Below are 12655 nucleotides of genomic sequence, written 5' to 3' on the forward strand. Positions count from 1 at the left end.
TGGCCCCGAGGGACTGTGGGGAAGTTAGGAAGGGGCAGAATTCCTGGGGCTAGTGCCGCACACACTGTGGATATTGGTACCTTTGTACTTGGCTCACATCTTTCCTCCCTATGAAAACTCTCTGGGCTCCCAGGCAGTCCAGAATGACCCTCCCACCTGCACTCCCCTCTGTGTCCCCCAGATAGCAACAGTATGAGATCTACCAACATCCCTATCTACTCAAGTGCCTCGCAGTGGGGTCTTAGTGAGTGCTCAGCAACTTTTCTGTAAAGGGGGGGGGGGGTTCCTTCTGTAAAGTTCAACCCATGCCCTCTGTCCAACTTCCTGCCCTCACATGCTCTTCCATCCTTTCCTTTCCCCTTCCCTCTGTGCCTCCCAGATGGCCTGACCCCTCCTGGAGCCTGGGGTCTGCACCTTCCTCGGGGGGCTTCCCACAAAATCCTCAGGCAGCCCTGGCCTGTCCCCACTGTGTTTCTGTACCCCTATTGCTCCCACCCACAACCCACAAAGCCAAGCCCTGATGCTTTAAATCCATCATTTATTGCCCACAGCTCATTAGTATTACATAAATCACAGAGATTGAGAAATTTTCTGAGAAGGTTAAAAAGACACTGCAAAGTCCCCTTGGTGTGGCCAAGGCATATGTGCTTGTGCCTCACTCACACCCGGCCCAGGGCTGGAAGAGCACTTGATGCCCCTGTCCTCTGGCCCTTCTGCTCTGAGGACCCCACTCTTCTCCCAGGCCAGGGGCTCAGGACAGAAAACAAGCCAGCTCACAATCAGGAAGTAGAAAGGGGGCTATCAGCCACCTTGACCCAGCAGCCGTCTAGACATCTTGGGCTTTTGGCCCCTGCACCATCAGATTATTCTCCGGAATGGGAGAAGGGCATCCCCGAGCCTCAGAGAATGTTTGAAGTGACTAGAAGAAGGCGGGGGTGGGGGGTGGGGCAGTACACCAGGGCTAGAGAACCAGTTGTAGGTATGGCCTGGATTCTGGCGCAGCCGGACCAGCCACACCCTAGCTGTGGGACCTAGCTCAGCCTCCTCCCCAGTCATGAGCCAGTCTGCCCACGAGGCCTCCCTTCCTCTGGCCTCAGCAGAGTGGGTGATGGATATTGGCCAAAAGGTTTCCCTTATGGTGTTTTCTACAGCCAAGCCAGGGCTTATCTTATCAGCACGGCCACTGACCCTCTGTCACCATCACCCTGAGCTGTATTATACAGATCTTTTGCCAACCCCTTTCCCAAGGAGGAGTCCCGTTAGCTCACCTGAAGTTGCATTTGGGAGCATGACCAGAAATCATCCAGGAGACAAAGTAAGTAGGTTATGAGATGACAAGGCCACAGGGGTGGGGCTGGGGTGGGGCTGGGCCAGGGCAGCCAGTCCAGAGAGGGAGCCGGAGAGACCCCATCTCTACCACATCTCCAGAAAGGGTGGGAGTGGGGCTGGGGTGGGCAGTTTTGGTCTCAAGGTAAAGTGCACACAAACAAGGTCCAATGAGAGGGGGTAGGGTGAGTTTGAAGAGAGCTTTTCAAAAGGGGACCCAGAAACACCCAGCCTGTCATTGGCACGGTCACATCATGGCAGGATTGGCTCAAAAATACTTGCCCCTTTTTCTCTGCTGTTCTGTTCTCCCTACCTGCTCTGTGTTCACCCCTTCCTGACTGGTAGGGGGGTGCTGCTCCTCAGGAGAGTGGGGGGCCCTCAGGGCAGCATTCTGCAGAAATAGCAGGGCCAGGCTGGGAGGTCCTCACAGACAGCACGGGGTTCTGAGGGGGTACATGGTGCCAGTGCCTATGGAAGACCCACCTTCCCACAACCACCCCTGCACGGAGGATGGTGAGAGCTGCCCATGGCCACAGCCTTGCTGCCCTGCACTAGTCTTTTCCTGCACATGCCTGTGTTCACCTCCAGCCAGGTCTCTCCCCAGGTGGAGTCACCAGGGAGGTGAGGAGGCCATGCGGCTGCATGTTGAGGGCTCCATTCCAGCTGGGGGCAGGTGAAGGGTACAATGGGGCCCATGCTTCCTCTTTGTTTGCCCTGTTCACCCTCACCTCGGGTCCTGCTGTCTTCTGCAGAGCCCCTGCAGGCCTCTCCTTTTCTTGGCTTGCCAATGGGAAGAGACAGGAGCCAGCAGCAAGTGGCCTCGGAGGCTGGTGCAGGGTGAGAGGTGGCACGTGGGTGTGGAGCCACACTTAGGCCCAGCCACCCACACTATCTCCTCCTTCAGAACTGAAAAGGGGCAAAGATCAAGTGTTCCCAGGATGTGGGTTCACATACAGAAAGTCAAGGTCTAGCTCCTGAGGCCATTCCCAAAGGGGCCTGCCCCTTTCCCAGTTCAGTGTCCACACTGGGGATGTGCCTGGGATGACCAGCATCTGAGCAGGACAGGCAAAGACGAGGTTAGCTGGAAGAGTCGGTGGGAACGCCCTGATCCAGTCCTCTGGTTCCGGATGGGGAGTAGAGGCTCAGAGAGGGGAGCAGACTTGTCCAAGGTCACACAGCCCATTGGTGCCACAGCCAGGGCCTGCAGTTCCTGGCTTGATGCTGACTCTCAGATTGGTACCTAGAAACCTGCCTCTGCACTCAGGCATAAGACCCTCCCACTCGGGAAGCAGTGGGATGGGGCAGGAAGCCTTGGGGCCTGAGAGCCCCCCAGATGGAGGTCGGTCCAGCTCCAGCTCTAGCCCCATCCTCAGCCCCACAGCCCCGCTTCCAGCCTGGTGACTAGAAGGAGGGTCACCCTGCAGAGGTCAAAGTGCAGGCCCACAATTCCAGCCAAACATCATTCCTTCTTGGGGCTTCTTGCCTGAAGCTGGGGCCTCAAATGGATCGGGATTCCATGAAGGGTGACCCCAGCCCCAGGCACTGGGCTTCGTGCAGAGGGATTGGTTCTGCAGGTTGTAGCATGGATGAAGGCCAGCCACACTCAGAGTCAACTGCCCACAGAATCTTCCAGAGGCTTCCAGTGCTTCTGACTCCCTGGGCCACCTCCTGAGGACCTCAGTCATAGCTGCTTCCTCCTGTGAGGTGTAGACTGCCTCCCCTACCCCCAGCCCAGCCCAGCCCAGCCCAGCTCAGGGAGCCATTGGGCCCGGCCACCATAATGTCTTGAATCTACCAGCCCTTCTGCCAACCCAACCAGCCCCCTGGCCTATTCCTACTGCCACCACTGGTCCGCTGCCGCCATCTGGGCCACTGCAGCCAAGGCTCAGACTTGATTCAGATAAAAAACAAAAGAAAAAAAAACCCAAAGTATAAAAGGATCCTAAGTCTATCCCGTGGGCACTCTACAATTTTTCAGCTTCACAGATAATTGTGCTGAGTAGAGTTTTGACAACCCCACGTAAGGCCCAGAAATGCACTTGATTATTTCTTATAGGAGATGTGTCAGAATTCCTCACCCTTATGTTAACATGTGAATAGATTAGTCTCCCTACCACTGTGGGTCCAGTGCTCCCCCAGGTGGCCCAGGACCGGTGGGATCAGCTTGCCCCTCCCTGCAGGTGCAGCCGGGAGACTCCTTCCCGCCCCCGGCTCCCCGGCCTGGATAGCACTCCATCCCCAGGCCGGCCGGCCACCACTCACAGCCCCTTGTTGTATACCACCGTCCGACTACTCGTGGCCCGGGCAATTTCAGGCTCTAACTGGGACGTCTCGATCTGAGGAGAGAGAACAAAGTAGAAAGGTGAGGGGGGACGGGTGAGTGTGGAGGCTGGGAGTAGCATTAAGACTATCCTGGTGCCCAAAGTTCTCCCCCACTGCCGCCTACTGACACATCCTCCTTTACCGCCCTCCTGCCACAGTATCCCTTCCTGGCTAGGTCTTGTGTCTTCCTCTGACGGTGTGTCCATGCAGGTGAATGTCCCACACTCTGACCTCCGAGTCGTGTCTTCCTCATCTCCCAGGGCCCAGTCTGCTTCCTGGCACACACCCACTCCCACACCCACTCCCACACCCACCCTGGACCTGGTCCCCACCCAGGGCTGCTCCACCCACACTCCTGAAACCCAAACTCAACCTTCTTGGACTCCACAGTCCCTATCCTTCCAGTACCCCACTAACTATCCCTATCTGTTTTTAGACATCGAAGACCTCAAGCCCCAGACTCCCTACAGCTCAGTCTTCACACCCACCCACTCCAACCCGGACACCAGGGGCTGTCGCTCCAGCCACTCTCTAGCCCAAAGGTCCTTCCAGCTCTGACTGGCAGAGGCCCAGGTTTAGAGGAACTAAACCATGCTCTTGAATCTGACTTTGCTGGGCCCCCACAGTGACCAGCAAACCGCCTCCTCCCAGCCACTTTGCCCAGTCAGCTCCTTCCCTCATTCTCCACAGGGGCCACCTTAAACCTTCTCCGCCCTCCTTAGTCACTCCACCCTCAGCTCCCCACTCTTCCTGAGCAGAAGAGCCTTCTTCCTACTTCAGAGAAAAAGCAGAAGACAACAGAAGAAGCCCCTCGGCATCCCCCCATCAAACCCATGAACTACCTGTCCACACTGCTCCGCACCTGCCCTCCTGCCACCCCTCCCCTCAGAAGGCAGAACCTCCTGGGGTCCATCTCCCCCATGCCCACTCCGGGAGCCCACTCCCAGACTCTCCTGCTGTCTCCCACCTTCACAGTCCACTGACTCTCGACCATCAGCGTTTCAACACTGACAAGAACTTCTCATCTGATAAACTGTCCCGTTAACCCCACGTCACGCTCCAGCTACCGCCTGGTCTCTCTCCTCCCCCACAACCAGATTTCTTTAAGGCACTGTCTCAGGTGGCCTTCTCCACCTCTTCACCTCCCACTGACTTTCCAACCCACGGCAAATCTGGTTTCTCTTCCCACCACAATCCACAAAAATCCTTCTCTCCCAAGTCACTGCCACCCTGCACTTTGTGACATCCACTGGACACTTCTCAGGGTCACCGGGGGCTTTGTCTGGCTGGGCCCTCTTCCCTGCACAAGCCCTGGGGTGATTCCACCCTCCCGGGGACTCCCCAGATCTGCGGGTTCTCCGGCCATGTTTCTGCCCTGAGTCCTGGGCATGCAGGGGCTGTCTACTAGACCTTTTCATGGATGTCTCACAGGCACTTGAACTCAACCCTAAAATCGAAATCGAGATTGAAGTCACCATCTGCCCCTGTCCAACCCGGCTCCCCACACCGTCATCCAGTGATGCTCTGGCACCACCTCACCTCCTCTTTCCTTCCTTCCCCTCAAGTCTCCGTCTACCCCCGCCTCAGACAGTGCGAGCCTTCCCAACCACAAGTTTGGGCACCCCTCTCGTCCTCATAAAATGGCTCAATGACCCCCCTGTCCTCAGGGAACAGTCTCGACTCCTGCGCTATTGGGCCCCTGCCTAGCCTCGCCCTGCCCCTGGGGCTGGAGGCACCGCACACGCCTACTTATTGCCATGCCTCAGATACGGGGCTTTCCCCACCCTGGTTCTTTGCCTGAACTGCCCCTCTGTCACCGCCTCTCCCCACCCCACTTGCCGGGCTCCTCCTTGGGCTTATCTTCCACATCTCAGTTTTAGACATCTTCCCTCCTCCAGCCTGGGTGTGGCCACTTCCTGGGACCCCCCACAGCTTCTGGCAGTTTTTGCATCTCAGTTGTATCACTTGTTTCTGAGGTTGACCATCCACTCGTCTTCCCCCTCTCCACTTTAGACTGCAAGCTCCACAAGGCAGCAAACGTGACGTGCGATCGTGTTCATCCCTGCACCCTCAAGGCCCACTGCCAGTGCACAGGAGGTATTCAGTAAGTGTTGAATAAATGAATGGAAAGAAGGGAGGCAGAAGGCACTGGGAAATAAGGTCCCCCTGGAGGCTCTACAGCAGCCCAGATGTTGGTCTGCAGCTCCAGACACTTAGCCAGGAAGGATGCCTGAGGGAACCTGAAAGGGAGGTGCTACTTCAGTGAGGGGGGCCTCGGTGTGGTCTCCACCCTAGGCAGAGTCAAGGAAGTGCCGGGCCTTTGTGGCTTAGTTCAGCCAAACCTGGTCCCAGGTACCTGCTGTATGTCAAGACAGGGCAACCCTGAGAAGTATGCAGAAGGTGCCATAGACCAGCCCTGCCTTCAAAGAACTCGGTCATGGCCAGACCGGGCATGTCAGAGGCCAGGAAGGAGGGAGTTCAGTGTGGACTAGAGCCAGTGGGCACGGTGGAGTTTCTGGGGAAGGGGGACCCTTCCCCTGTGGTCCACGGTACCCCCATACCCAGGCTCTGGCCACTGAAGAGGGCCAAAGAGACAAGAGCTAGGCTCAGGGCCCAGGCCTCTTCCCCACCCCCTCTCCTCAAGCCACCTCTTCCCTCCCCACCCCTGCCGGCCTCCGTGTCCCCTCCACCTCACCAGCTCCCCTCGTCCCCATGCTGCCACTGACACAATGCACAGCGCCCACGCTTAAAAATCTAAATGCTTTTGAAAATGTTTAACCTAGTTAGACAAATTAGCAAAAATTTGTGCAAAACAATTTAGGTATTTAAAATATTCAATGTTTTTAAAAAACTGGAAAACTGTTCTTAGCTTTCAGCTGCAAAAACCAACAAAATATAACATCCCAGCAATCTTACCATGAGGTGTAACATAACCCTTCGGGAAAGCTGTTAAACAGCTACTGAGGCATCCTGGGAAATAGCACTTCATTTATTCAAATGCACATATGTCAGGCTTTTGCACCATATGTCATTCCAAGCTATTTACAGTAATAATTAAATCTTAATCAACGTTTAACCTCTGTAAAATGTTTGAAGAATCCTAATCACCCTTCAGACTGCACTAATGAAGGAGAAATATATAAACATAAAAGGAAAATGATGCACAGATATCACACTGGAAAGAACAGTAATTGCAAAATTGTATTTCTTTTAAATATAATCAGTAAATGATGTAAAGTAAGCCAAGGAGTATTTTAAGTTAAGACATCTTGGATGTCAGAGGTGTGAGCAGCTAATTTTGTTCTGCTACCCATAACAGATGTAGCATATTTTATTTTAGTGCCATTATTAGCAACTTCCCATGCCGGCTTTCACTGAAGCACCGAGGCCCGCATTAAAATCGGAGAGGCTGCTCACCACCGCGGTGGAGGACCACGGCCGGGGCCACGGCCCACTCGACCCGCTCCCTGGAGGGTGCCGGCCTGGGTGCAGACCAAGGCCTCATCCTCCCTGCGGGGGCTGTCCCTGACTCAGGTCCCCCAGGCTCCTCACCGTGCTGAGGGCAGGAGGTAGAAGGGATGCAGGGGGGAGATGCGGGCAGTGGAAAGGCTCTGGGGAGGGGTAGCTGGTTGAGGTACTCAGGAGCAGAGTCTCGGGGACAGAGTGGCCTTCGGGGCTTTTTCTCTCATTTCACATTAACCAGCCCTCACGTCAGACGTTTATGGCTGTCAACTCCATACACCAGGGCTGGGCACACAGAGATGGACAGGTGAGATGGACAGTCTATCTCATCCATGCCCTTGAGTAGCTCACAGTCTAGGGGAGGAGTCATCTATGAAAGCACATGGATCCCAGAGAGACAAGGTGCCATGGTAACTGGGGAGGGGGTGGGGGTTACCACGTATTGATGAAAGGAATCAGGAAGAAAGACTTCTCAGAGGAGGTAGGCCGGGAATAAAATGGAGGATTTTGATAAGAGAGGGCAGGAAAAGCATTGGCGGGCCAGCACGGCCCGTTTGGTGTGGGCAACGTTGGGCATGTAGGGAATGCGGCAGGACGTGGAGGTGGGGCTGGGACGGGCAGGCCCTTATGGGCCACACGAACGTGTCAGTGTGGGCCATGGGGAGCCACGGGAGGATTCTGAGTGGGGGTGGGCCATGATCCAGACTCCATTTTAGAAATGTTTCTCTGGTGGCGGTGGATGTGGAGGACGGATCAGAGGGTAAGTGAGGGGGCAGCTGTGGGAATAAGAGAGAGGTGCCAGGTCCTGCCCTATGATGCTGCCGGCGGGGCTGTGAGGAGGGTGGCACTGAATCCTTTCTGAAGAGAAACCCATAGGAGTTGATGACCAATCCCATGTGGGGGTGAGAGGGAGGTGTCGAGGATGACTGTGCGTTGGATGACTCCTAATTCTAGCTCGGGAGCTGGGGTGGCTGGTGACGCCGTTCTCAGAGGCAGGGAATGCGGGAGGGGGACGGGTCAGGGTGGGAGGGTGACAGGCTCAGGCTTGGTCATGTTGAGTTCCCTAGGCAGAGAGGCCAGGGAGGCAGACAGCGCATGGGTTCGGGAGCTCTGGGCAGGGGTCTGGGTGGGAGAGCAAACCTGGGATGTGCAAGCACAGCCGGAGGCCCCAGGGTGGGGGAACTTGCCCAGGAGAACAGATGGAAGGGGAGGGCGCCAGGCCTGGAGAACAGGCAAATTTGAGGGGCGGCTGAAGGGAACAAGCCCATGATGGTAGCCTTGAGGGACCAGCCCAAGGAGCAGAAGCAGTGACAGGGGGTGCCAAGGCACCAGGCAGCATGGATACCAGGCACAGCTTTCTGAGTGGTCCCAATGAGGGCTGAAAGGCTTCAGTCTTCACAACAGGATTTGGTGACCTCTGGAGTCCAGATTTCCTACCCCCAACTCAGCGCTGACCCCGGGCACAGACTCTCACTTCCATCCTGGGCCACTTCAACTGGCTGTCCGTTAAGACTCCTCTAGCCTTGGCTGGGGCTGGGGCAATGGCGGATCTCACGGGCGTCGGGACCATTGGGGATCTTTACCGCTGGGCTCAGCGGGAGGCCCCCACAGGAAAGACCCCTGTGCCGTTTGAAGATCACCTCTCTGAGGTGTGGGGGTCCTGGGTCTCCTCCACAGCTATCACATCCAGGGCTCTGCTGGTAAATGGATGTGATTCAGATACAGAGTGCCCCACTGCTGCCCCAACCAGAGACAGAGACAAAGGGCTGTGCTGTTGTTTTGGGGGCACCCCTGCTGCTCAGGGTGGGGGGGGGCTGATGGATAAGAAGCAGAAGCTGGCTTTATGTGCCATGTGAGCAGCAGATCAAATGGCGTGTTGGCCACAGAGGTTCATGGGTGGGTTGTGGAGTGAGGGAGTTGCCAAGGCCTGGTAAGGGGAATGGGTGCAGCAAGAGGGGTCACCAGTACCAACCCAGTAAAGGCTTGATGGCCCAGGGTAGTGGGCCGAGGGCAGGGCTTGGTTCTGACCTCAACAAGCTCTGAGGGGCCTCCTACAAGGAGAATGGGATGAGGAGAAAGGGGGCTGGGCAAGAAGTGGCCATAGGGAGGAGGGGTGACCTAGTTCCAGGCTGGCCTCAGGGGGCAGGCAAGAGCCCCTGGCTCCCTCTCTTCATCTGGTAGACACCTCTCCAGGTACCTGACAGCCAGTTAGCAGGGGATGGGGAGCCAGAGCCCTGGAGGGTGGGGGCTGCAGGGACCAGTGAGAGAGCTGAAGTCATCAGCTGTCTGATAGTCCCCCACAAGCCCCAGAACTGGCGGTGCCAGGAGGCCGTGGGCCTGCTGGACACACACCCGCTCTGCCCAAGAGAGTGCTGCCCAGCCACTGTTCCCTGACCCTGAGGTACAACCTGCACCCTGGCTCCCAGAGAGCCTCATCCAGGTGCCCTACCCAGCCAGACCCTGCTGCCCCTCACAGCAGATAGTCCCTAACTTTTAGTTGCATTGAAAGACGGAGGCAGAAAACATGAATCATCATGTCCAGAAACCCCCAGCCCCCTGAGCACCCCAAGGCCCAGCTGGCCCCAGAGTCCCCTAGAGCAGCCTGACTGGGTCTTCCTTGGTGGTGCAGGAAGGGTTAACCCTGAGCTATCTGCCTCTGTCTCCCGGCTCATTATGGGTGGGGGGCCCGAGTCAGGAATGCATTTGGGGCCACCGCTGCCTCTGCAGCCTGGGAGCACACACACCTGCAGCCAGGCCAGCGGATAGTTTACATATTTGAACCTGGAGCTAAGGTGCCCAGACACAAACAGGAAACTGGATCCCTGGCCTGTGCCCCATTCTCAGGGGCTTTTACCTACTACAAAGAACTTCCTCCTCCTTGCCTTTCTTCTGGTGGCTTTTCTGCCTCCTTTTCAAAGGCATGGGGCTGGGGGGGCGGGGTGTTCAGTGTGACCCCGTGACATGGCTCAAAGCTGCCTCCTGCTCCTGGCCAGGGTTCTGGGCTTCTGCATCTGCAGGTGGTGCTGACATTGACATGGGGTCCAATGCCCAGGCCGGCACCTGACTGACCCTGTGTGTCTGACGCCTCTTTCAGGTCTAGCACGTAAGGGGCAGCACACCCCACGCTCTCTCTTCAGGGCTGAGCAGGCCTCGGGTCCTGCTTAGGCACACGAGTCTGGGCCCCATCTTTCGTGAAGCTGTTCCGAGTGTCCTAGAGGGCAGAGGTGTTAGGACAGCGCTGGAGAGCAGCTGAGGCTTGAGCCTAGACCCTGTGGGTCAGGCCTATGGTTGCTGGCTTTTGGCTCCCGCTGCTTTCCCAGTGAATGTCAGATTCCTTGGCTGGATGCTAAAAGTCTTCTGGGACCTTCTCCAGGTTTCTCACCTACTGGCTGCTCTCCATTTCTAGTACACTGTATGTTTAGCCTTTGAGGCCCAAGTCTAGCTATATCTTAATCCTCTAAGGCTGCCTCCTCCAGGAAGCCTCCTCTGATCTTCTCAAACCAAATCCATTGCCCCTTGCATTTATTTCCATCTCCATCACATCCCCAGTTGCAGGCGATTTGTTCACTAATCATCTATGAACACAGCAGTCCCCCACCTCACCCCAGTTCAAGCTGGTAGGTCCTTGGCAGAAGTTGAATCAAACTGAACTGAAGGTCCCCAAGTGTAGGGATCCCGTCTATACTCTTCCATCTCCCCTGTGCAATGTGCACCCAGTGGAGGCTCAGACCCCCTCCCCATTTTGGAGCTTTGTACTGTTCCTGGGTGCCCCCTGGTGGATCAATCTCAGAATCCTTCTCTGTCCTCCATCTTCTCAGCTTCAAGGCCTCAGTTTCCCCATATGTGTGGTGGGAAGATTTTCTACTTCCTGGGACTGACATGAGGATAATATCAAGAAACAGGTGAGAGAGTTCTTTGGAAACTTGGAAAATCCATGTGATGCTGCATAAGGAAGGAAGGACTCCATGGCTATCCTAGAGCCCAGGCCCAGTCTTGTTCACGGGTGTCTCCTCATGGCTCACAAGGCTGAGCCCTTGTTTGTGCACAGGCCAGGCATGTTCTAAGCTTCGCACATATTGATGCTTTTAATCCTCTCAGCGGAAGCTTTGCACAACCAAGCCTCCTCCCTCCCTGTCCTGAATTCAGCTAGGCTTTCTAGAAGGTCCTAGAAAGAACCAGGAGGGACAGGCTGAGAGGTGGCCCTGCTGAAGGATGTCACTGGGGCATGTGTGTGCATGTTCATGTGTGTGCTTGTGTGTGGGCCTGTGTGCACATGCAGGTTTGGGCTGGGGGTGTGGGGAACAGGCAACGTGACAGGTGGCGTTGGCGTTCCTGGGCTCTGAGTGGCTTTGCCATTCCCATCCGTCCCTCCTGGGGGGTCCTGTGGGCAAACTCCAAGAAAGCAGCGGGCGGGGAGGCGGCAGATTTCTGACGGCAAAAATAGCCCGCTTTGGAGTTCAGTAGAGACTGATTAAACCAGTAAACGAGAAAAACCCCAAACAAACAACTCCAAGGAAAGTGGGAGATGGATTTGAGATTAGAGGGAAGAGGCCCCTGCTCTGGGAGAAGGTGAATGTCTGTGGACTCAGGAGGGCCACAATGCCCTTTAGACGTTGCCTCTGGCCTCATAACAGCACCGCAAAAGCAGGAGAAGCAGGAACCGGGGTAAGCCCAGATGAGCCACACTCTGTATTAGGTGTTGATAAAGAGCTCTATTTCTCAGCCCTAGGAACATCCTTATGTGTTGAAAGAGGGAGAAAGGACTATTGTCTCGAGGTAGTAGATGGGACACAGGAAACACATGTCACCGAAGTCTACCTATGTGAGGTGAGACAGATCCTAGTGTGGCTCATCAGAGAGGACTTCCTGGAGGAGCGGTCATTTCTAGAACAGCCTGAATATAGACCTGAGCTCATTCCCAATTCTTCCCCATTCTTGGTTGGGCATTCAAATGCTTTCCCAAGAAAAAGAGAAAGGGAAAAGAGAGGCAAGCTGGGGTAGATATTTGCTTCTGGTAAGTCACAGCTTCCAGCCAAGCTGGTTCGTGAAAACTACCATTTTCCTCAGAGCTGCTGATGGGGAAAGAGGTGGTAGAGGTTCTGCTGCCAGTGGGGTCACCCATATTCTCTTCCCAGACAGGGAGGGGGTAGGGAATGAGAAGGGGGTGGCTGAACTTGACACTCAGGTACCTCATCTACAGCATGGATGTGGCCTCTAAGAGCCACCCTCTGGGGCCAGGGTGACTTGTGGTTTGTCAGTGGTATGAGGATGTGACGAGGGCCTTAGCCTTCTTCAGAACATGCCTTCTTCTAGTGCCCCAGACCCTCTAAGGCTGAGGTAAGGAGAGGGTAGGCTGAGTGGGGGTGGGGTTGGCAGGGCTGACATGGGAGGCTCTGAGCAGGAAGCCTTGAGGGCCTCTGATGATGTCTTTTCTTCCAGTCAAGGTGTTTGGCAGAAGCTGGAGGGGCAGGGGAAGGTGGGAAGTCCTCTGCTGAGCTGTCAGGCAAGGCCAACGAGCAAAGGCCAACCAACCAGCAACTGCAGG

General features: G+C 55.8%; 1 protein-coding gene across 4 annotated transcripts in view; it reads right to left on the minus strand.

Moving 5' to 3' along the window:
* Positions 1–521: 521 nt before the first annotated feature.
* Positions 522–12655, minus strand: part of SFXN5 (sideroflexin 5) — a 117226-nt gene continuing 105092 nt past the window's right edge. For all 4 annotated transcript variants that reach the window (XM_053890820.1, XM_019441762.2, XM_019441753.2 and 1 more), the window contains one exon: positions 522–3662. In XM_053890820.1, the coding sequence (XP_053746795.1) occupies positions 3585–3662 (78 nt within the window). In that variant the 3' untranslated portion in view covers positions 522–3584. The remainder of the gene's footprint in view (positions 3663–12655) is intronic.

This window comes from Panthera pardus, unplaced genomic scaffold (assembly GCF_024362965.1).
Source record: "Panthera pardus isolate Hobbes unplaced genomic scaffold, ASM2436296v1 HiC_scaffold_25, whole genome shotgun sequence".
Lineage (NCBI taxonomy): Eukaryota > Metazoa > Chordata > Mammalia > Carnivora > Felidae > Panthera > Panthera pardus.